Source organism: Garra rufa, chromosome 1, assembly GCF_049309525.1.
Source record: "Garra rufa chromosome 1, GarRuf1.0, whole genome shotgun sequence".
NCBI classification, from domain to species: domain Eukaryota; kingdom Metazoa; phylum Chordata; class Actinopteri; order Cypriniformes; family Cyprinidae; genus Garra; species Garra rufa.
In genome coordinates, this window is record NC_133361.1 from 22,441,936 (window position 1) to 22,466,721 (window position 24,786).

The 24,786-nt window shown below is 36.1% G+C and overlaps 3 protein-coding genes across 4 annotated transcripts; all 3 read left to right on the forward strand.

The window, feature by feature from the left end:
* The first annotated feature begins 3,756 nt into the window (after positions 1-3,756).
* On the forward strand, positions 3,757-6,931 carry LOC141344128 (uncharacterized). Its single transcript, XM_073848899.1, has 5 exons — positions 3,757-3,923; positions 4,130-4,350; positions 4,897-5,032; positions 5,563-5,651; positions 5,829-6,931. The coding sequence occupies exons 1-5, from the start codon at positions 3,828-3,830 to the stop codon at positions 5,923-5,925; spliced, it is 639 nt and encodes a 212-aa protein (XP_073705000.1). The 5' UTR covers positions 3,757-3,827; the 3' UTR covers positions 5,926-6,931.
* Positions 6,932-7,178: 247 nt separating this feature from the next.
* On the forward strand, positions 7,179-15,200 carry LOC141344132 (probable serine/threonine-protein kinase irlD). The gene is made up of 10 exons (XM_073848911.1): positions 7,179-7,258; positions 8,522-8,560; positions 8,704-8,955; positions 9,041-9,637; positions 9,762-9,919; positions 12,639-12,859; positions 13,456-13,629; positions 14,242-14,353; positions 14,463-14,551; positions 14,748-15,200. The coding sequence occupies exons 2-10, from the start codon at positions 8,548-8,550 to the stop codon at positions 14,848-14,850; spliced, it is 1,719 nt and encodes a 572-aa protein (XP_073705012.1). The 5' UTR covers positions 7,179-7,258; positions 8,522-8,547; the 3' UTR covers positions 14,851-15,200.
* Positions 15,201-20,667: 5,467 nt separating this feature from the next.
* LOC141344143 (uncharacterized) lies at positions 20,668-23,435 on the forward strand. Of its 2 annotated transcripts, XM_073848931.1 has the most exons (3): positions 20,668-21,248; positions 21,432-22,025; positions 22,107-23,435. In XM_073848931.1, the coding sequence occupies exons 1-3, from the start codon at positions 21,053-21,055 to the stop codon at positions 22,304-22,306; spliced, it is 990 nt and encodes a 329-aa protein (XP_073705032.1). In that variant the 5' UTR covers positions 20,668-21,052; the 3' UTR covers positions 22,307-23,435. The 2 variants fall into 2 exon arrangements, with proteins under 2 accessions (XP_073705032.1, XP_073705024.1); XM_073848923.1 differs by having other exon boundaries at positions 21,432-23,435.
* Positions 23,436-24,786: the final 1,351 nt, after the last annotated feature.

The window sequence follows — 24,786 nt, forward strand, 5'->3', positions numbered from 1 at the left end:
CAAGCTGACAGAGCTTGAGAGGTGAAAAGGTGAGGCAAAGAATGGCAGATAATTGCCAAATGCAGATGTGCAAAGCTTGTCACATCATACCCAAAAAGACTTGAGGCTGTAAAGGTGCTTCAACTATGTACTGAGTTAAGGGTATGAATACTTATGCAATGTACTTATTTCAGTGTTTTATTTTTAATAAATTTGTAAAATTTGCAAATCTGGTTTTTGCTTTGTCATTATTATGGTGTATGGAGTGTAAATTGATGTGGGGAAAAACTATTTTACAGCAGTTTAACGTAATGCTGCAACAAAACAAAATGTGAAAAAATGAAGGGGTATGAATACTTTTGCAAGGCACTATACATTAAATATTAACAAGTTGAGAAAAAAAAACGCACTAAGTGCGAATTTTGACTGATTTTAGGCAAAACGTTTGATTGGTTGTTATGCTTATACACTACCAGTCAAAAGTTCCTGAACAGTAAGATTAGTAATATTTTTTAAGAAGTCTATGCTCACCAAGCCTGCATTTATTTGATCCAAAATACATCAAAAGCAGTCATTTTGTGAAATATGTTTACTTTTTAAAATAACTGCTTTCTATTTGAATATATTTCAAAGTGTACTTTATTCCTGTGATCAAAGCTAAATCTTCAGCATCATTACCAAGCGGCAACCTCCTGCTCTCTCTATTGAAAGAGACTTAAGTGACTTAACCTGCAATTCATCGACTGGCCGCTAGAGACTGGCTGCTTCACTATACCATTCAAAAGCTTGGAGTCAGTGTGATTATAATGAGGAAAGAAATTAATATTTGTATTTAGCAAAGATACTTTAAATTGATCAAAAGTGATGATAAAGACATTTATAATGTAACAAAAGATTTATATTTCAAATAAATACTGTTCCTCTGAACTTTCTATTCATCAAAGAAACCTTTAAAAAATTCTACTGTTTTCAACATAAAACAATACTAACAATAAAAGTTTTTTGAGCAGCAAATCAGAATATTAGATTATTTCCCGGAGGATCATGTGACTGGAGTAATGATGCTAAAAATTCAGCTTTGAAATCACAGGAATAAATTACACTTTAAAATATATTCAAATAGAAAACAGTTATTTTAAATAGTAAAAAATATTTCAAAATTTTACTGTTTTTGCTGTACTTTGGATTAAATAAATGCAGGCTTGGTGAGCAGTAGAGACTTCTTTAAAAACATTCATTAATGCTCTTACTGTTCAAAAACTTTTGACTGGTAGTGTATATTTCTTTGTTTATTTTGTTAAATAAAGTTGTCAGTATAGGATTTGTTTAAAGAGTTAAGGAGGAAAACAACAACATAAAAAATGTTTCTAATAACAATTCTTAACATTTATTCTAATACTTAGAGTGGGCTACTTAATAATTTAGGCTAAATGTCGTGTAGACATGTACATGAATATTGACATATGTACATTTATTGTATGTAGACTTGCTGCATATTCTAGTATTCATTGCTTGTATCTTTTTGATTAGATTTTCTGTGTACAGGACTTGCAGTTTTTAAAGGCATTGATCAAAAACAATGGAACAGCTGCGTAAGTTTTAAGTTGACACACCAAACCCAAGTTTAACCTGACTAAAACAAATAGCTTTAAAATGTAGATCATATACAATATATTTATTATTAGTTTTTTTATTAGTTATAAAGACTCTCTTGATTGATCTTGATTATTGTCTTTTTTTTTCAGATTCTCTATTTGTGAAATATCACAGAGAAGTCCTCATTCAGAGGGTTACTTCTGTGATGGCCATTGCTGAGGCACTAAGAGACAAAAAAATTATTTCTTTGGAAACACATAAAATGATTCTGGAAGCATCCTCAGATGCTAAAATGACAGTGCTTTTAAATGCTCTGAGCACCGACAAAGCAATATCTTATTTTTACAATGTGTTGCAAGCTAAGATGCCAAACTTGGTTAAAGAGCTTGAACATCAAGGTGAGAGGGATTTTGAAATAGTAAGGATTTTTCAACATATACTGTACAAGTCAAAACTCAACTGGCTGTGGCACAGGGATAAAGGGACAGTTCACCCTAATATTTAAATTCTCTCATTTTCTTACCATCATTTCATTCCAAACGTATGCCTTTCTTTCTTCTGTAGAACACAATATAAGATATTCTGAAGAATATGGGTTACCAAACTGTTACCAGGATAGCCATTGACTTCCATAGTATTTTTTTCCTTGCTATGGAAGGTAATGGCTACCGGCAACTGTTCCGTTACCAACATTCTTTGTGTTCAGGAAAAAAAAAAAAGAAACTCATGCATGTTTGGAACAACTTGAGTGTCAGTAAATGATGAATTTTCATTTTTTTGGGTAAACTATCCTTGCAAACTCCTTTAATGGATATGTCTACTCTGCATTATTACTCACATTGCTTTGTGCCAAATATTCTGGTTTAACTGTCATTTGTTTTTCAGATGCTCAGTTTGTGGACAGTCACAGTAACAAGCTCATCCAAAGGATTTCCACTGTGATGCCCATTGCTGATTCACTGAAAACTCTTAAAATAATTCATGAGGAAACATACTCAAAGATATCTGCAGCCTCTACACCTATGGATAAAATGAGAACGTTACTTGATGCTCTGAGCACCAACAAAGCAAAATCTGCTTTTTATAATTTCCTCCAATTTAATGACCGCTTTCTGGTTGAAGATCTTAAAGGACAAGGTGAGAGAGAGTAGGACACATGCAACTACAGCATGGAATGGATATACTCATGTTTTAAATGACTAAAATATGTTTATATTTATAATATCTGTAGTTTTAGTTTTACTTCTAATTTAATGTTTATACAGTACTAATACTAAAATCTAAGTTGTGAGGATGCATAATTATTATTTCATGGTCAGCAAGTGTACTGCATTATGTTGTGCAATTGAGATATAACACCTCAGCTTAAAATAAAAAATACTTGCCTGACCTCTTAATTATATATTTTCTTATAACTTTAAAGTAAACAACATTTATTTATTTGTAGGAGTTCAACAAGACATTCCAGGGTCATCTGCACAGACTTCAGAATCTCGCTCTGAAAGTACAGAAATACTACAGATGCAAGCTATCCAACAACGATCTGAGGACAAGCAAATCACCTGGCGAAATGAATCCTCTACAATACATAGTACAAAAATAAAGGAGATGTTAAGAGAGCCTAACATAAAAAATATAGACAGCCTCTACTTTTATAAAGATGGGAAGTACATGATAGGCTCTGGAGGAAGCAGCACCCAAGTATATATTGGAATGAGAAAAGATGGTATTGAGGTGGCCATTAAACTAATAACCAAGAACCCAAAGAACAACAAAGACTTTGAAAATGAACTGAAGCTTTTGCGAGATTTGAGCCTTGAAAGCAAGTATATCGTCAGGTATATGACCTTTGCAGAGGATAAAGACTTTTACTATCTTGCAAACCAGCTTTGCGAATATGATCTAGAGGAGTATATGAAATGTCTTCGTCAGTCAGAGCAAAGCGACCAAAAAGAGACCACTTTGAAGAAAATAGTGAAGGAGATGCTTCTTGGCCTTCAAGTTCTTCACCATGCTGGAGTGATACATCGAGATATAAAGCCCAGAAATGTTTTGATAGGTATTAATATACATATAGTTTTGTTTGATTATTTACAGAATATTATAAATGAAACTTTACTGTTAAATTACAATAGAATTACATTTCAATTCAATGTATTCAAAATTCTAACATATTTCTGATAGATCTAGAAAAAAGAGCAAGGCTGGCCGACTTCGGTATAAGTCGCAAACTGGAGGAGGGGAAAACCACTATGTATACTGATAGAGCTGGTACACAAGGCTGGGAGGCGACAGAGATTGTGAATCAGACTGAAAAAGGCAGTTACAAAAAGAGCTCAGACATCCAGGTTTGTAAAATACCATGAATGAACTGAAGCCATGATAATAATGAGATCATCTAACTAAAAGAGGATTTTATTATCAGTTTAGTTCATAGAAATCATGCCTATTTGTGATTATGCTTACACTCTGCCTACTCTAATCATGTCCAGTGGTTAATATTGTGCCGTTTGTCCCCTGTTAGATAATGTTGTTTTTGCACTATGTATTGTAGGTAGCAGGGATGTTAACCTATTACATCCTCTCTGATGGGAAACATCCTTTTGGTGATGGCATCCGCCGTGAGGTGAATATTTCTGAAGGGAAATTTTCTCTTAGCGATATTCAAGATATTACAGCAAAGGATCTCATAGAATGGATGATCAACAAAGATAAAGATAAGAGGCCATCCATTGACAAGGTCCTTAATCACCCTCATTTCTGGGATGACAAACGGTAAACTATAATTCATGTTTGATCCTTAAGAAGAAATCATTTGCTCCTTATTCTTGCTTTTACCATTGAAGGTGGCAGTTACATGAAACTGTAAGGTGTTTCTTCACTGTTACCCCTATTATCTTCTGCCTAGTCTTTAACTGCATTCTTTTACTCTTTTACTTCTTGCTCCTTTTATGTCTTTTTCCAGTTTTTCAGATGCTGTTTTTACCTGATTTTCAAAAAGAGTCTTTCTGGCACTGGCCACTGGCAGTGTCTTGTTTCTGAGGGCTTTTTATTATCTTGCCATCTATCCTGAGCTGTCAGTCTGCATGAGTTCTGATCTTCCTTGCTTTGCTGCCTCTTAGTAAGTGTACATTGTTAAATTTCCCTATTAATAAGAGTAGACCATGTCAGGGAAGTTTTTAAGTCATAAATTCCCTCATATTTATGTACCAGTTTTTCTCTGAAAGAAGAATTAGATCATTATTATATAGCTGATCCATGCAGAAATTATATGGACTAACCCCTGAACTTGCAGTTTGCCTTCATTTTGTTTTCCTTCAGAATAAAAGATGTTCTTCACAATCTGGGTAATGAAGATGATGTCCAGGAATACAAGGACTATGAAAACAATAAAAAGCTTTATGACACTGTACAAAAATACACAAAGGGAAAAACCTTTTCTGACTGGAGGACAAAGGTGAGCAATGACTTATTCACATAATAAGTGCTTTCCTCTCCTTGCTAAGTTGCTGATTGGTTGAGGGTGTGTTTGGACTATAAACAGCACAGCAATTAGTGTTTCCTAACTGGTAGGTCTTGAGTAGTACTCGTGACCCCAAATTAGGTTGTCTCTCATGTTCGGATGAAGGAAAATCGATGCTAAATAATAAAGCGCACATAACCATATAATCGTGCAAATTAGACAAACACCCTCACAATTCATACAACAAAATACACTAAGCAGGGAAAAGTACAAACCAGTTCATTTATAAGTTATATAAGTTTATTTGCAACATAGCAAAATCTAGTTTGTGCTGTCTTTATGTGCTACATGTGAGATTCATATTATTTTTAATATGATATATTATTGTTCTTATTTAAAGAACATTTAAATTATATTGATTCTAAAAAAAAAATATATATATATATATATATATATATATATATATATATATATATATATTCCTGCACTGAAATTTCCAGGTGTAAGCAACTTTGTATTTGCAGGCTCCTGAGACATGGACAAAAATTGGCAAACATCTCCCCAATGACTTGCTTGGCCTTTTACGGTATTTGCGTAATACACTAGGACATCAGTAAGTACAGAAAAGGGCTGATATAGTTTAAGAAAGAAAACCTCCAGTAGTTTCTGCATACATGTTTAGAATGTTTTACTGATGGTTCCATATATGATTTGTGTATTAATTATTGTATATTATATATTATATATTACATATTGTAAGATCTGACTGTTTTTGATTTGTTTCCAAAAGGAAAAAAGACTTCTATGAAAAGAAGATGATTGATGAGTTCCCAGATTTCCTTATCAGTGTACACAGGCTGGCTATGGACATGGGCTGGGAATATTGAAGATGCTGAGAAATTGCATGTAGACACCTGTGCATAGTCTTTGTTTTTGTTATTTTTATAGTTTGAGCATGCCCAGATATTTGACATATTTCACTTTTCAGTTTTTGCTGTCTCAACTGCGTTTCACTTAATGTTGAATATTAATGTTTTTACTACGGAAGTTGATTTCAAGGCCTGTTTTTGACTGAAGTCAATATAGATATTTTTGACTTGCTTGCTTGTTATTGTTTAAATCATTTTAAAATGTCTTGTTTTTATTGTTGTGATTATTTTTATGATTATTTTAATTCCTTTGATATGTAAGGCACTATTGTGTATGAAATGTGCTATATAAATTAAAGCAACACTAAGGAGTTTTTTTTCCTTAAAATAATGTTTCCGAACTCGTGTCAGTGGTTCATCAACTCATAACAGGGTGAAACGGCACTTTCGTACTCGCTTTGCGACCCTCTATCGGCCATAACAGCACTATGTAAGTTTGGGTCGTCGGGTCGCGGTTTTGTAGTTCAAATGAGACTACAAATGCGACTTGCTTTATGGCAGGCTTCACAAAAGGTTTTCATACTTTTATAAAGTCATACAACATACTCTACCTTGTCACTGGATATCGTTATTTCCAAAGCCGGTCCTGGATAGCCTCCAAACAAATAACGTGCATGTGACTCGACAGTAGGCTAAATTATTTACGACAGCGGTAATGGACAATTCCGCTTCCAACCTGTAGAGGGAGCGTTGAGGGAAAAGTTACTTGGTGTTGCTTTAACTTTGCCTGGCCTTATATTCATTGAATCAGTGTTGTAATGCTAAATTAATGTTATTTGATGTGAAATAGTTTGTAAAAGCATTGAAAGTGTGTCTTCTAAAGATCATAAATGCTGTGATAAAGGGATCAAACAAAAATAATAATTTTGTAATCTTTTACTCATTCCCATGCCAGTCTAAACTGTAAAACAGTTTACTGTACATCATTTATTTTAGTTTGTTTATAATTTCCTAGAGATGTAATTTCTTGCACTGTAATTTTGAAGAAAACATAAAGTACATTTTTGGACTGAATTATTAGTCTTGTTTATTTATTTTACCTTTTAAAATATGTCAGTATTTCAAATATTTCAGTAAACAAAAATCAGGAAAAAAGAACCACAAAGTTAGAAACGCCCACTATTGCTCTGTAGAGACTCCTCAGCCACAGACCCCGTGTTGTTGTATGCTATCGATGATTGGCTGCATGGCTTTCCTCTTCCGCATTAATCGCATCTATCATCAGTATATTCCGCCTGTCTAAAGTCCTGATTTCTGCACGAATGAATACGTGATTATTAGCAAACTACAGGTATGTGAAACACACATCTGTATATACATGACAGCAAATACAAGTGCTTATTAGTTTCTAGATACTCCGCTGTTGGTCAGTTTTGCAAGAGTTTCTTACGATTTCAAATAACTAAAGTCGACGTGTTCATATACTGTAGTATAGCATAGTATTAGTATAGTTTAAGCCTAGCATATAGGATAAAGTTTATTATAGTTCAGTACAAATAGTAAACAGTTTAACTCAAAAGTTTACATACACCTTGCAGGATCTGCAAAATGTTAATTATTTTACCAAAATAAGAGCGATCATACAAAATTCATGTTATTTTTTATTTAATACTGGCCTGAATAATATATTTCACATAAAAGACGTTTACATTACAGTCCACAAGAGAAAATAATAGTTGAATTTATAATAATGACCCTGTTCAGAAGTTTACATACACCTGATTCTTAATACTGTGTTGTTACCAGAATGATCCACAGGTGTTTTTGTTTGTTTGTTTAGTAATAGTTGTTCATGAGTCCCTTGTTTGTCCTGAACAGATAAACTGTTGTTCTGAGCCAAGGGTTGAAAACTTTTGGTGAAACCCCTTCCTTTGATACTTCCTTACATTTCCTTCTGAAGCATCAGTGGACGGGTAAGGACCTTACCCGTCCACTGATGCTTCAGAAGGAAATGTTTGAACCTTTTCTAATAGTTGCGAACCTTTTGTAATAGTTGCATTTGAGTCAGTCAGTTGTCCTCAGTGTGAAAAGATGGATTTCAAAATCATAGAGTCATTGTTGGAATGGGTTCAAATACACAAAAAATACTGAAAAACCAAAGAATTTGTGTGACCTGAAGGATTCTTCTGAAGAACAGCGGCAGTTTAACTGTTCAAAACATCTATCTCTAATATATAACTATAACTGTCACTAAACAAACAATATTTTATTGATCACTTAATTGACAACATAGTGGGGCATGTCGTACCTTGTCACAATGGAACAAACAATATTTTATTGATCACTTAATTGACAACATAGTGGGGCATGTCGTACCTTGTCACAATGGAACCTGCTATTAAACAGACTATAAAAAATATCACACTATTTAACTGACAGAAATTACTATATGTGACAACTTGCCCCAGACTTATATTTAGAAGTGCCCTTGTTATCATAGCTTAGCAGTTAAAATGTACTTTGACTATGACTTTGCAGGCATTAAATGATTAAGAATATACACTATTTAATAAAGCAGCATGTTAATATTGTTGTTGTCCTTTTTTCTTCTTAGCAATTTTAGGGAACTGAAGAAAAACGATGGAACATCGGCGTAAGTTTTGTATTCACTTCAACTTAAATGCACATCATTTGAAATAATATTGGCATAGATGAAATTCACTTGACCTAATGTGGCTTATTAGTTAAAAAGTCTGGAAACTTTAACAAACTGATATACATTTCATATTTATTCAGATGCTGAGTTTGTGGACACACACTATGACGTTCTCATTCAGAGAGTTACATCTGTGATGCCCATCACTGATAAGCTTTATGAAAGTGGAAATCTGACCTGGGAAATGAATTCGAAGATCACAAAGGCAACATCTAAAAAGTCCCGATCGATAGAGCTCTTAAAAGCTGTAAAATCTGGAGGACCTGCACTAAAATCTGCTTTTTACAAAGTATTGCAAGAAATTATGCCTGATATCATTCAAGAACTTGAAGGTAGGACAAGATTGGGGAAAAAATTATAAAGCAATATACATAAAACTTGTGTATTTTCAGCTTTTATTTTAAATGGATTTTGCAGGGTCATCCTCACAGACAGAAGAAATACAAGTAACTGCGTCTCACCGTCAAAGAGAAGAAACAGGAAAGGAGCCAGCTAAGACAGTCAGACCTGAAAACAACATTATCAGGTGGAACCCATCCTCAATAAAGTACAAAAGTGAAATAGAGGAGCTCCAGAAGGATTCCCGCAGAAAAAAAGTCGGGAACCTCTACTTCTCCAGAAGTAACAAATACATTATTGGTTCTGGAGGAAGTGGCACAGTATATGTTGGCCTGAAGGAAGATGGCACTGAGGTGGCCATTAAACGAATAACCAAGGACCAACAGAAAAGCAAAGACTTTGAGAACGAACTAAAGCATCTGCGAGATTTAAATCTTGAGAGCAAGAACATTGTCAGGTACGTGGACTTAGCAGAGGACGAAGACTTTTATTATCTTGCGCTACAGCTTTGTGAATATGATATGGAGGACTACATGGAAAATCTTCGTCAAGAAGAACAAAAAGACAAAGACAGCGCTTTAAGGAGAATAGTGGAGGAGATTCTTCTTGGTCTTCAAGTTCTGCACCATGCTGGAGTGATACATCGTGACATAAAGCCTGGAAATGTTTTGATAGGTATTAAAAATAGGTCTATGTACTATTTCTTTAGCTTTACAAGGATTTCATAAGCGTAATGTTAGACTTTGTATTTATTCAAGATCACAGATGACTTATAAACTCTGTAACATACTGCCAACAGATTCAGGAAAAACTGCAAGGCTGGCTGACTTTGGCTTAAGTCGCAAACTGGAGGAGGGCAGAAGCACAGTGCATACTGCTAGAGCCGGTACACTAGGATGGGAAGCAACAGAGATCCTGAAAGAAAATTCAGGCTACAAGACGAGTTCAGACATCCAGGTTTGTGAAATATCGTGCATTAGCTGCAAAGATCAGTAAAAACTAAAATACTTTAAAATTAAATTTTTAATTATAATAGGAAAACTGAATGTTCAGCATCATTGCTCCAGTCTTCAGTGTAATGTGATCCTTTAGAAATCATTCTGATATGCTGATTTCATGCTCAAAAAACATTTATTATATGAACTTTAATATTTTTGTGGAAACCATGATACAGTTTTCTCAGGTTTCATTTTTCAGTTTTAGGGGGGTAAAAATGACTTCAGAAAGGTAGCAGCATCCTTATCTTATTTTTACACAGAGATTGGTAGTTATATTAGTAGAATATGAATATTCTTTTTGCAATGTTTGCGTGACTATAACTTGAAAAGTATTAAATTGCAATATGATTTTAAATTCTGGTTCTTCATAAAATTTTCTGATGGAATCTTAATTTTCAAGACCCTACATCATTCAGTCCCAGAGATAAGGGGATCTCAATGTGGCTCCATGTTCAGGTTGTTGAATGTAAGCCATTTTCAGTGGTTGAAAACCAAATATTGGTCACTTTGTATATAGCTGATACTTATTTTTTTTTAAAGAACAATGTCTGAAGAAGAAATAATGTTGAGGTTTGTCAGGATAATGTCTCTGTTCTGTTCTGTTTTCCCAGTGTTTTTCCCCTCTGTTTCCTATTCATATGGTTTAGTCCTTGTCTCCCCCTAGTGTTTAGTTCTATTTGGTTTGATCATGCCCATATTTGTATTTCCCCCTCGTCATCTTGTTATCTCGTTTGTAGCCACGCCCTGTTTGTTGTGTATATTAGTCTGTGTCAGTTCACACCCCAGTGTCCGTCGATAACGTTATGTTGTGTTTTCTGTCTGCCCCTGGATTTCGTTTGTTTATTTAAAATAAATCAGTGTTTTTGTTTTTAGTTTTGTTTCCTGTGTTTTTCCTGGTTCCTCTCCCTGCACGGCGTGACAAGATTAGAACTGTATCTTGTTTCCCTCTATCAAAAATAGAAATAGTCAAGTTGAAGCACATTACCTTGCTTTCTGTAGTCTATTCATGAGATTCTATATTTGAATCAGTTTATTAAAATAATATTTATGAGACTCAAACCGGTATGTTATATGAAATTGTTCTGATAGAGGGAAACAAGATACAATTCTAATTTCAACATTATTTCTTCTACAGACATTGTTCTTTAAATAAAATAAGAATCAGCTGTATACAAAATGACCAACATTTGTTTTTTGACCATTGAAATGGGTAATATTCAACAATCTGGACATCAAGCCTAATTGAGATCCTTATTTCTCTGGGACTGAATGATGTAGAGCCTTAAAAAATAGATTCTAAAAGAAAAATTTATGAAGAACTAGAATCATATTGTGATATCTTTAATACTTCTTTAGTTATAGGCTCGTAAACTTTGGAAACATTTTGACACTCAGACTGATATGTTCAATGCAGTTGTCTTAACAGAAAGAAACAAGATACATCTCTAGTTTTAACATTATTTGTTCTTAGATATTCCTTTTTTAAAGAAACTAAAGCCGCTTTTCCACTATCGGGCCGAACCGTTCTCAATGCGTAACCGTTCTGTTCCGTGCCGATCCGGGCCAGTCAGCACGGATACGGTTTGATTTTCCACTGTGGTGCAGATAACGGAACTCTTTGGAATGTAAATACAAATATGTCAGTCGTTGCCTTGGTAATGCAAGAGTAGGCAGCCCCGCTTCTACTGTTATTGTCCTTTTGGACGCGATATGTTTGAGTTTTTTTTTTTTTTCCCCGGCACTGTTTTGAACTTTTCTTAATGCCCTTCTCTGCAAGACACTGCGCTATAATTTAAAAAACTTTTTCGTTTCTCTTTGCACCCTCCAGCTGTTGTTGAATTTTTCTTTCTTCCCAAATATCAATATTAGAGCAAATGTTTCATCCACAGACCAAAGTGTCTCAGCCATTTGTATTTATATTTACCGTATCTGTTTACTGCGCACCCGCTTAGCCATAGAGAAACTGGTAGCCAGGCAACAGAGTGGCGACACCATGCACACGCATTTTACCAGCCCGGTTCAGCACGGTTGTCTAACCGTGCCGAGAATTCCGTGCCGAGAACGGTTTGTAATCGTGCCGTTCCGTACCAGGCTCAGGTGGAAACACAACTGGAACTGTACCCGACCGTTCTAAGAACGGTTCGGCCCGATAGTGGAAAAGCGGCTTAAGTATTGTATTTTTTCAAACTGACCCACATTTGGTTTTTGACCTCTGAAAATCTGTACATTTTAGTGATTTACTCCTGGAGCCATATTGAAATTCCAAAATCTCTGGAACCAATTCTCATAGAGCATTAAAAATAAAGATACCAAAAGAAAAGTTTATGAAGACCCAATATCTAAAAGGCCATTTAAATATCTTTAATACTTCTTGAGATACAGACATGCAAACTTTGGAGAAAAATTTGAAAAGTGCTGTTTCCCCATTACCATTAGCACATAATGCAACAAAGATTGCTAAAGTCAACATATTTTACTAATATAACTACCAATGTCTGTGTAAAAATAGATAATGATGCTGCCATCTTTCTGAAGTCATTTTTACCCCCCTGAAACTTGACTCTGAATCTAAGGTGAAAATATTTTTCATAGTTTGTCAAAACTTTCTTTGTCAGCTCGTTTATTTCTTTCTGTCCTGCGGTCAGCGTGTGTTTCACTGTGCACTCTGTTTATTTCAGGTTGCTGGGATGTTGGTTTACTACATCCTCTCAGACGGGAAACATCCTTTTGGAGACATGAAGGATCGTGAGGAGAACATCAAGAAAGGGCAGCACTCTCTTGAAGATTTACAAGATATAGTAGCAAAGGATCTCATAGAATGGATGATCAACAAAGAACCAGCAGAGAGACTGACCATTGAAGAGGTCCTACGACATCCTTATTTCTGGGATGATGACAGGTGAATAATAAATGATGTTTTCAAAGATGTTAACAGTTTTACCTTATTTATCATTGTAAACTTAATGTTAGTTAATCTAGTATGTATTTGTTGCATCTTCCTGAAGAAATATTTCACAGTTCCTGATGATGTTCGCCACGTTCTTCTATAAGATCGATCTTATGCATGGTTTTCCACTGCAAAATTATGATTTCTTCACATCATGCTTGCTTGAAATAGTTTCTTCTGTTTATTTCCAGTTTTTCAGATGCTGTTCTTGCCTGATACTCTGACAAAATTACTCTTGACTCTCCTCTGAGTCACTGCCAGGATCTTGTTTCTAGATTTCGGGCTCTTTAGGTTGGCATCTATCTTGAGCTGTGAGTCTGAGAATCGTAAAAGAATAGTTCACCCAGATATTACAATTCTGTCATTATTTACTCATCCTCATACCTTAACATGAGGGTGAGTAAATGTTGACAGAATTGTATTTTATGGTGAACTATCACCGCATTGTACTTTATAGAAACATGCATATAGTGTACTTTCTGAATGTTCACCCTTCTTCTGTTGCTGAACTGACCTGCTTAACCCCTGCATGTTTTTCTGTTTTTCAGAAAAGATACAGTCCTTAGGAAGCTGGGCGATAGGCCTGAAATCCAGAACTATGAGATTTTAGCAAAGCTTCACAAACTCTACATAGAAAAAGGGCACACAGAGGAAACAGACCCAACAGAAGCACTGAACATTAATGTGGCCTTCAGTGAACTGAAAATCGAGAATGAAAAGAAGTAAGTTTTAAGTTTTTAAAAGAAGGCTCTTTTGCTCACCCAAGGCTGCATTTATTTGATCAAATAGAGTAAAATATTGTGAAATATTACAATTTAATATAAAATGTTTCTCTTTAAATATATATGAATTTTCAGCGTCATTACTCCAGTCTTCAGTGTCACATGATCGTTCAGAAATCATTCTAATATGCTGATTTGCTGCTTAAAGGGATAGTTCACCCAAAAATGCAAAATTAATTACTCACCCTTATGTTTTTTGTAAGATCTTCGTTCATTTTTGGAAGACAAATTAAGATATTTTAGATGAAATCCGAGATATCTGACCCTTCATAGACAGCTGGGGTACTAACACAGTCAAGGCACAGAAAGGTAGTAAGGACATTGTTAAAAACAGTCCATGTGATATCAGTGGTTCAACCTCAATTTTACTTTTTGTGCACAAAGAAAACAAAAATAATGATTTTATTTAACAATTCTTCTCGTCGGCTTCACCCTAGTGCGCCATTATGAAAAGTATTATGCATATATTAATAAATGAATTTTATTTTATATAACAGTTTACATGAAATGTGGATCATGTGCAAGGCTTTCCCTGCTTATTTTGTCCTTTAGGAAAAATGACATTCTTGCTATAGTGGGTGAAGATTTAAAGAACCTTTGGAAGCTCTTCAAAACTGCAGAGGAGGTCACAAAGGGAAAAAGGTTTTCTAACTGGAAATCAGAGGTGAGTAAAAGTGTAAAAGACTCACGTAACAAAACAGTAACCTTCCTCTCCTGCTAACAGTGTAGCATACTTAGCCAAATTCCATAAACATTGTATTTTTTATTTGCAGCTTTTCAAAATATGGCCAGATATTAATAAAAAGCTTCTGGAGGACATTCTTGGGCTGCTGCGTGTTTTTCGCAACAAACTGGTGCATGCGTAAGTGAGACAAACACGTTCATCCAGATCTCAGTTACATCTCTGTTTCTGTCATTTGACCATTTTAATCATTTCAGTTCACTTTCATTAATAAGGAAATGTAGGTAGTCAAGTGTTGATGCATTTATTTTTGTGACTGTAATGCTTCTATTTTGACTTCATGCAACAAATTCACTGTCTCTTTGGTTTCTAACAGAAATGTCAGAAATGAATTTGAAGAGAGGAAGATTTTTGACCTCTTCCCGGACTTTTTCATCAGTTTACACAGAGTGGCTAAAGTCTTGAACTGGAAATATTGAAGATGCTGAGAGGACATCAAGACATGGCATGAGTGTTTACAGTTTTCACAGTTGAAATTTAAGCACTGTTCTCAGAATTTTGACTCAGTAACTTAATTCCTACATCTATCAAACTTTTGTAGTTAAGTGGATCAATTCACAGATTAAAGCTAAGTTTCTGTTTTCATAAACTAAAGTCAGTGGGTATATATTAGTAACAAAAACACATCTGTTTGACTTTGTTTTATTATTTCACTATAATCGACCACTACTCCAAACATGATTATGAGGTGAATTTTTATGAAATCAAGATTTAACCAAATCAGGGATGTAAAGATATTGTCTGATTCCATTAAAGTGCCTTATATTCATATGGTTGGTCAGAGCAATTTTTTGGAGTAACCAAACATGAGGAATTATTTGAAAACATTAAGAATAAGATTAGATAAAGAGATGAATTCCCAGAGAATATCCAAGAAAACTACTACTAAACCCAACAGAATCAGTGCAGAGGTGACAACAATCCGAGCTCTTCAATGACTGGAAAATAGTGTGTTATTTATTATTTGCTAATTCTTACACAAATGTCCTCTTTTTTTCACTAAACAAGTGGCATTTAGATATGTCAAAAACCAATGGAATATGTCAAGAATGCAAGGAGCTGCTTTCTCTTAATTTTCTTAGTCTCGCTCTAATTTCAGTTGAATTAGTTTAAATCACAAGTAACCTACATGACAAGATTTGAACTCCATCTTAGTGTGAGTAATGCAACAGATCACTTCTCAGATCAAGTTATACCTAGGGCTGGCCAATATAGCTAAAAAATGTATCACGATATACTGTTTCATATCAGTTGGTACTGGTAATTTATTGAAAATATTTTACAACCTTTTTTAAACAAAGAGCAAAAGAAAAAAAGGTTTCAACTGAATCACTGTATTGTGTACACACACTTTAATTACTGCCTCAATTCGGCGTGGCATGGAGGTCATCAGTCTGTGGCACTGCTGAGGTGGTATGGAAGCCAAGGTTCCTTTGACAGTGGCCTTCAGCTCATCTGCATTTTTTGGTCTTTTGTTTCTCATTTTCCTTTTGACAATACTCAAGATTCCCTATGGGGTTCAGGTCATGGTCATTTAGCTAACTTTTGGTGCTTTTGGCAGTGTGGACAGGTGCCAAATCCTGCTAGAAAATTAAATCATCATTAAAAAGCTGATCAGCAGAAGGAAGCATGAAGTGCTCTAAAATGTCTTGGTAAAAGGGGTGCAGTGACTTTGGTTTTCAAAAAACACAGTGGACCAACACCAGCAGATGACATTGCAACCCAAATCATCAAATCACAGACTGTGGAAACTTAACACTGGACTTGTAGCAACTTGGGCTATGAGCTTCTCCACCCTTCCTCCAGACTCTAGGACCTTGGTTTCCAAATTAAAATACAAAACTTGCTCTCATCTGAAAAGAGGATTTTGGACCACTGGGCAACAGTCTATTTCTTCTTCTCCTTAGCCCAGGTAAGACGCCTCTGATGTTGTCTGTGGTTCAGGAGTGGCTTAACAAGAGGAATACAACAAGCCTCAGTCCATTCCTTGTGAAGTTCACCCAAATTCTTGAATTGATTTTGTTTGACAAGCCTCTGACGGCTGTGGTTCTCTCAGTTGGTTGTGCATCTTTTTTTCCACACTTTTTCTTTCCACAAAACGTTCTGTTAACATGCTTGGATACAGCACTCTGTGAACAGCAGCTTCTTTGGCAATGTATGTTTGTGGCTTACCCTCCTTGTGAAGGGTGTCAATGATTGTCTTCTGGACAACTGTCAGACCAGCAGTCTTCCCCATGATTGTGTAGTCTAGTGAACCAAACTGAGAGAGCATTTTGAAGGCTCAGGAAACCTTTGCAGGTTTTTGAGTTGCTTAGCTGATTGGCATGTCACCATATTCTAATTTGTTGTGATTTGTGAATTGGTGGATCATCCATAAAAGCTTGTAAATATCATTGCTGTACTTTACTGTTTTTGTTAGCCTATCAAGTTGAACCCACAAGATGGACCGCTGCTGCGTTTTTTATTTGAAATATTTGAGAAATATAGAAGCTCAATGCGGAGGAGACTTTAGTTAGGTTAAAACCGAAAACCAAGCCATTCGCACAGAATGCATATTCGGCGCATTTTCGAAACTGACGACTATAGACTTGTGCATCTTAAACAAGAGATAAAAGCCGTGTAAAGTTAAAAGATGTTCAACTTTTGTCTCAAGAATTTCCGTGTCTATATCGTGCTCTGTATTTTTTCTAAAGTTTTTTGATTAAGGTGCACTGTTGATAAATACCCTTGCAAAAATGAACGAATAAAACCAAAAAACATGATTACTAGTTAAATGGTAACCTCAATTTAACCATGGTCTTGCTACACTAATCATTTATCCGTGCCATAGTAATCTATGGTTATACAAATGGTAACCAAAAACCTGTGGTTTCTACACTTTTACTATAATAAAATTCTGGAAAAAATTCGTAAGGGCAATAATTAGCACAATTAAATGGCATATTGCAAGCCAAAATCATTTGTAAACTTAACCACAATCAGAACTTTATTTTATTTTAAGACCCTTTATGGGAATTCCTGAGCTTACAGGGCGGGCCTTAAGTAGAGCAGTTTGTCTCGTTTTTCAGTGACAACACCCTTCCTTGTGCGACAAGTTCTTGGGTAAGTTCCTGCTTCCTGGATAAATAGAATTTATTCAGAAAACCAATAAACTCTTTGGACTGAATTCTTACTCAGATCTCGTGTTGTTGTAAACTATTGCTGTTTGGCTGCCTTGTTTTCCTCTTGCGCACTCATCGCAGATTCAGTCTACATATATTCCGCCTGTTTTGCGTCCTGATTTCTTCAAGAATAAAAGTTAAATACGGGATTATTAATAAACTACAGGTATGTGTGTGTCACACTGTTTATTCCAGTCAATATTGTCCAGTGTGGTTGTTTCATTTGAATGCCGGTCTATGTAGTCGATAGGCTAGAAGTAGAACACAAAATGACTTATGTAATGTCATGGAAGTTTTCACAAAGTAGCCTGCCAATAAACAGCCTAAACTGGAGGAGAACAATTGACACACACACACACACACGCAAATCAGATATTTTTTTTGGCTGATTTAAATTACAATTTGTGACAACTTGCCCCAGCCTAATACTTATAAAGTGTCCTTGTTCATTCAACCTTTAAGTTAAAATCTACGTTGACTATAACTTTACAGGCATTTGTTTTATTCAAATGATTAAGAATATATAATTTTAATATTTTGCAGCATTTTAATATTTTTGTTTTACCATTTTTTTTTGTCTTCATAGCAGTTTTACAGGAACTGAAGAAAAACAATGGAACAGAAGCGTACGTTTTACATTCACTTCACATTTGAAATAATATTGGGAAAGATTAAATTCACTTGATCAAATGTTTCCCGGTTTACTAGTTGATTAGTTGGTTTGTGACCTGAAGTTGAGAAAAGTTGAAATCTGTCTTTTTTAACTGATTGATATTTCATAATTCCTCAGATGCTGATGAGTTTCTGGACAACCATTATGCCACTCTCATTAGGAGTGTTAAATCTGTGATTCCCATCACTGATAAATTGTATGAAAACAAAATGCTTACCAAGGAAATGTATTCGCAGATCAAAAATGCAACTACTACACAAGAACAAATGAGATTGCTCCTAAACACTGTGACATCTGGAGGACCTGTAGGAAAATCTGCTTTGTACAAAGCACTGAAGAAATACGAAAATTATTTAATTCAAGACCTTGAAGGTAAGGCAACAGAGGGAAAAAAATAAAGCAAAACAATATATTTAGCAATAATAGCAGTGATACAGAGTTTGTGTCGCTAGAAAGTTCTAACCGGTGAATGCGGTTTACAGGTTTCATAGACCAAAAGAGTCGCTGTATAAATCAAATACTTTGGCTGAAATACAATCCGGTCTCATGTGAAAGTCTTTCGCGAAATCACCACCAGGTGACACAAAGGGCTTGTCCATTATTCAGAAAGGCTGTAACTGACATTATCACTTGTAAATGAAGACAAAACAATTAAATAAATTAGTCTTTTAATGGTCATTTTATGTTACTGGCTGCTTCTTTCTGAGACCTTATGAAATAATTATTTCAGTCTGCTGAATTTGACAGTCACAACCTTTAGCGAGTCTGGAGTTTGGAGATTATCTTCTACTGTTTTTTAAGACATCTCAAAATATATTTTTATAGCGCTTTATAAATCTGTCATTTCTATATGTTCCTAGCTATTCTTTATGTTTCTATGTTCCTGCAACACAATAATCTATTCTTTTAAGTAAGCATGCTTCAAAAAATTATACCGTCAAGCCCGAAATTATTCATACCCCTGGCAAATTCTGAACTAAAGTTACTTTTATTCAACCAGCAAGTTGATTTTTGATTAGAAATGACACAGATGTCTCCCAGAAGATAATAAGACGATGTACAAGAGGCATCATTGTGGAAAAAATATTACTGAGGGGAGCAGTTGGGGGTTTGATGCCTTGCTCAAGGGACTCACCTCTATCGTGGTATTGAGGGTGGAAAGAGTGCTGTACATTCACGCCCCCCATCTACAATCCCTGCCGGACCTGAGACTCGAACCCGCAACCTTTGGGTTACAAGCCCGAGACTCTAACCATTAGGCCACCAAATGTTTTTCTTTGTCCAGATGAGCATTTGCAAAGGCCAAGCAGGCTTTTGTGTGCCTTATCTGGAGAAGTGGTGTCCTACTTGGTCTGCGTCCGCGGCGTGCAGTGTCCGTTGGACTTTCTGCCTTGAGATGTTGCCACCAGCAGAGCCCAGATTCATCAGGATGACCTTGGTGGTGATCTGTGGATTCTTTTTTACCTCTCTCACTTCAAAACATTTAGATATGGTCTTATAGCCCTTTCCTGACTTGTGAGCAGCCACAATGTGCAGCCGCAGGTCCTCAGGGAGATCCTTTGTCTTAGCCATGACTGTCCACAAACCAACAGCAGAGAGCTTCTGTTTTTCACCTGTTGGGTTGATTAAAACAGCTGTTCCCAATGAATCAGGGTAATTAGGATGCTTTAGAACAGCTTGAACTATTTGGAATGGTAGAGAACTGTGGGTTTTCTCATAGACTGTAACAGTTTGCAAAGGGTATGAATAATTTTGGACATGCCACTTTTTGTTCAAATGTAAATAAAAGCTGAGAAGTTTTTTTTTTTTTTTTCACAATGATGCCTCTTGTACATCATCATATTATCTTTTGGGGGGCTCATTTCCAGTCCAAAAAAAAAAAAAAAAACGCTGGTTGAATAAAAGTAACTTCAAGTCAGAATTTGCCAGGGGTATGAATAATTTTGGGCTTGACTGTATGTATATTATGATCAGTTAAATATATATTTTTTGTCATATAAATATGTTTTATATTGCAAGATTTACACCCTCTTAACTCTCCTGGTGGGCACAAAAACTGTTACACTCACACATGTGTAGTAGTGTGCAAACTACTACATAAGGATATTTAAATGTATAAGAATGAATGTTCTCGGGTTTTGAAAATACTTAGCTTACAGATCTCTGTTTAAACGCTTTAGTTTGTTTTTATATTATATTATATTATACATCTAGTAATAAATTTACCTCTAAAGGGAATTCATGCAATATCCGCTTAATTATATTATATTATATTAGAAGACATAATATAATATATTAATTAATTAGTTGTTCTCGATCACAATACAAATTACATTCAAAACAGTTTAATGAACACAATTTAAACAGAAAAGATTTTATTGTGAACAAAAAAAAAAGGCCAAACGAGTTATGGGCTAGATGTTTTGCACAATCAAATAACAGCAACATAATACAAAATAATTTACATAAAATTGGATTAAACAGGCTATGTGGGTCATATCATGGGTGTTGGATAATAAATATTTTACAATAGAATTATTATTATGGAACACCAGTGTAAGTTTTAAATTCACTTCAACTTAAGTGTACCACATTTGAAATAATATAGGCAGATTAAATTCACTTGATCTAATGTTTCCTAGTTTACTAGTTGATTTGATGGTTTGTGCTGAAGGTGAGAAAAGGTTGAAATCTCTCTTTTTTAACTGACTGATATTTGATATTTTCTCAGATTCTAAGTTTGTGGACACGCATTATGCCACTCTCATTCAGAGAGTTACATCTGTGATGCCCATCATTGATAAGCTTTATAGCAACAGCAATCTTACCGGCGAAGAGTATTCAAAGATCTTACGTACAACTACTAGACAAGCCCAAATGAGAGAGCTCCTAAACACTGTGAAATCTGGAGGATCAGCAGTCAAATCTGCTTTGTACAAAGCACTGAAAGAATACGAGCCTTATTTAATTCAGGACCTTAAAGGTAAGGTAATGCCTTTAAGGTTGCCCAGTGCAATACATGCTTTAAATTGTCCTGCAGTTACTTCAAATATTTTATTTTTCTGATTAGATACCATAATGAAGTTGTTCCTGATCAAAACACCAAACCATTGCCCAACCCTAATTCAAACCTTACACTCAACTTTTTAATAAATGTATTTTGCAGGGTCATTCTCACAGGCAGAAAATGTAAAACAGCTAAATGAGTCGCACCATCAAAAAGTAGGAACAGAAGAGTTGCAAAATGGGACAGAGAGACGCAAGAATGACATCATCAGGTGGAACCAATCCTCAGTAAAATACAGAAGTAAAATAGAGGAGCTCCAGAAAGATTCCTCCAGGAAAAGAGTTGGAAATATATATTTCTCTAGAAGTAATAACTACAAGATTGGTTCTGGAGGAACTGGCACAGTATATGTTGGCCTGAAGGAAGATGGCACTGAGGTGGCCATAAAACGGATAATCAAGGACCAACAGGAAAGCAAATACTTTGAAAATGAACTAAAGCATCTACAAGATTTAAATCTTGAGAGCAAGAACATTGTCAGGTACGTGGACTTAGCAGAGGATGAAGACTTTTATTATCTTGCACTTCAGCTTTGTGAATATGATATGGAGGAATACAGGAAAAATCTTCATAAGGAAGAACAAAAAGAAAAAGCTTTGAGGAGAATAGTGAAAGAGATTCTTCTTGGCCTTAAAGTTCTGCACCGTGCTGGAGTGATACATCGTGACATAAAGCCTGGAAATGTTTTGATAGGTATTAAAAATAGTTTTATCAAAGTAATGTTACACTTTGTATTTAAGGTGACTTATAAACTCTGTAACATACTGTCAACAGATTCAGGAAAAATTGCAAGGCCGGCTGACTTTGGCTTAAGTCGCAAACTGGAGGAGGGCAGAAGTACAGTACATACTGCTAGAGCCGGTACAATAGGCTGGGAAGCAACAGAGATCCTGAATCAAGATGCAGGTTACAAACAGAGCTCAGACATCCAGGTCTGTCAAATATCATTATATAATGTAATCCGAAAATCTTAAATCAATAACATCAATATAATAGTAATATAATAGTAAAGCTGCATTTTCAGCATCATTACTCCAGTCTTTAGTATCACACGATCCTTCAGAAATCATTCTAAAATGCTGATTTGCTGCTCAAGAAACATTTCTTATTATGATTCATGTTGAAAACAGTTGTGCTGCTTAATATTTTTATGGAAACTATGATACATTTTTCCTAGGTTTCCTTTTTCTTTGATGACTAGAAAGTTCAAAAGAACAACGTTTATTTAAAATAGAAATCTTTTGTAGAATTATAAATGTATTTACTGTCACTACAAGTTTAATCGATTTAGTTCTTCCCTGCTGAATAAAATATTAATTTCTTTAAAAATAAATCACTGACCCCAAATGTTTGAATGGTAGTGTTTTAAGAGCTTATGGACTAGCTTTGTCAAGGCTTTTGTTCAAGAAATTCAAGAGTCTTCTTGAAGCCTCCGTTCTCCGAAAAGCTCCATTTCCAGGCTTCGCTGCCGCCTGTTATGATCTAGGGCAGGGGTGCCCACACTTTTTTGGCTTGTGAGCTACTTATAAAATGACGAAGTCAAAATGATCTACCTACTATAAAAATGCAAAACATATATTTATTTATGAATATATTGAGAATTCTTTATATGTTGGTGTAGCTTGCATTACATGAACCCATATTGCACAATACAACTACATACAAGTACATTTTTTGTCATTACTTTACTCTGATGACTTGCACTGAATGGAATCAGCCACTTGGCGCCGCTGTATGCACGTTCATGCGCGGTGATTCGTGTCATAAAAAGTCAGATGTCAGACTGGCTGCCTTGTACATCAATCAAGTGACAAAATTAATAGTGAGGACGGATGATTGGCTGATCGTCTACTTAATTTGACGTCTAATTGTTAATGCCGTGCGATCTACCCACACCACCTTTGCGGTCGACCGGTAGATCGCGATCGACGTATTGGGCACCCCTGATCTAGGGTGTTTTCCTCGCTATGCTCTGGGCACCTTCTCAAGTCCACAATAGTGGCAAGCTCTGAGCACTCCCTAGAATCCATGTAGGGTGGTAAGTGCACACACGAGAAATCTTTGGGCACTTCAGGAATGGTAAAGATCCCTCTTACAGTAGGGCTCTTTCTAAAAACCTGTAAGGTATGGGTTACGCAGTATTTCTCCGTTCCCATTCTAGAGTTGGTTCTAAAAACCCCTGGGTTTTTCCAACTTCACTCCGGACAGCGCTATTATAGGATCGAGTGTCGCTAGGCTTCCTCTCATCTAGAGAGTCTTCTTGTAGAAGCCTCCACTCTCCTGAGAAATTCCACTTAGGTGGTTCTATTGCTTAGGTTCTTGGAGCCTCATGGATCACCTCCAGTGTTGAGTGTAGTTAGGTCTCTGACCTCCACTCCCAGAGTTCCCCGCAAGCACAGAGTGTTGCTAGGCTTCCTCTCACCTAGAGGGTCTTTCTGAGCCTCCGCTCTTCAGAACCCCCGCTTACTATGAAGGCTTAAGGATAAGCTTCACTACTTTTTCTAGCGGTGAGTGTAGTTAGGCCTACTCTCGCTTAGAAGTATCAGGCCTCCACTACAATGAGTTCCGTGCTTGGGTGGCCGAGTTAGTTGTGACGTCGGCCCAAGCGATTCTCGCTGGTAGTGGGGAGTGATGTTCCTTCTTGACTCCTCAGTCAGTCAGTTGTTCACATACTCCTCAGCATGGCGGCGTTGGTATATCGTTCCCATAGTGTCCTGAACCAGGACGCAGCGTAGAGTTCCCTCCGGAAGGGAACGCCTCAGGTTACATATGTAACCCTAGTTCCCTGAGGACAGAGAACGAGACGCTGCGTCTCGTAGCCATGCTTCGGGCCCAACGTACGTCTCCGTAAGATAAAAAGATGGTTGCTGTATTCACAAGCGCCCTTTTATACTAGTAGGCGCCTTGTTAATGACGTCATTGGCTGGCGCCGGTCAATGTCAAGTTCATTGTTGTTGTTTTATAAGAGCTTCAAGTCAAGTCAAGTCACCTTTATTTATATAGCGCCTTTTACAATACAGATTGTGTCAAAGCAACTGCACAGTATTTAAACAGCACAATAGTGTGTAAGTAACGCATTATTGTAACAATCAATTTTCAGTAAAAGGCAGTTCATCAATGAATTCAGTGATATCATCGTCAGTTCAGTTCAAATAGTATACGATATCGCTGGAAAGCGTCCCCAACTAAGCAAGCCAGAGGCGACAGCGGCAAGGAACCAAAACTCCACAGGTGACAGAGATGGAGAAAAAAACCTTGGGAGAAACCAGGCTCAGTCGGGGGACCAGTTCTCCTCCGGCCAGACCAAACAACAGTTTGTACCAATGTCTGATTGTAGAGAACTCCTCAGGATCCTGTGGTGTAGCGCCGATGGCCGTCAAGGTTGGCGGGGTCTTTATTGATGATCCGCCTTGGAGCTCATCTGGTTGACATCCACGGCTATTGAAGTCATCTC

Coding starts and splice junctions, on each gene's coding strand:
- LOC141344128 (XM_073848899.1), top strand. CDS start 3,828: ATGTATACTGATAGAGCTGGTACACAAGGCTGGGAGGCGACAGAGATT. Junction 3,924..4,129: donor AAAAGAGCTCAGACATCCAG/GTTTGTAAAATA, acceptor TATGTATTGTAG/GTAGCAGGGATGTTAACCTA. Junction 4,351..4,896: donor CATTTCTGGGATGACAAACG/GTAAACTATAAT, acceptor GTTTTCCTTCAG/AATAAAAGATGTTCTTCACA.
- LOC141344132 (XM_073848911.1), top strand. Junction 9,638..9,761: donor GCCTGGAAATGTTTTGATAG/GTATTAAAAATA, acceptor TACTGCCAACAG/ATTCAGGAAAAACTGCAAGG. Junction 9,920..12,638: donor AGACGAGTTCAGACATCCAG/GTTTGTGAAATA, acceptor TGTTTATTTCAG/GTTGCTGGGATGTTGGTTTA.
- LOC141344143 (XM_073848923.1), top strand. CDS start 21,053: ATGCCCATCATTGATAAGCTTTATAGCAACAGCAATCTTACCGGCGAA. Junction 21,249..21,431: donor TTTAATTCAGGACCTTAAAG/GTAAGGTAATGC, acceptor TGTATTTTGCAG/GGTCATTCTCACAGGCAGAA.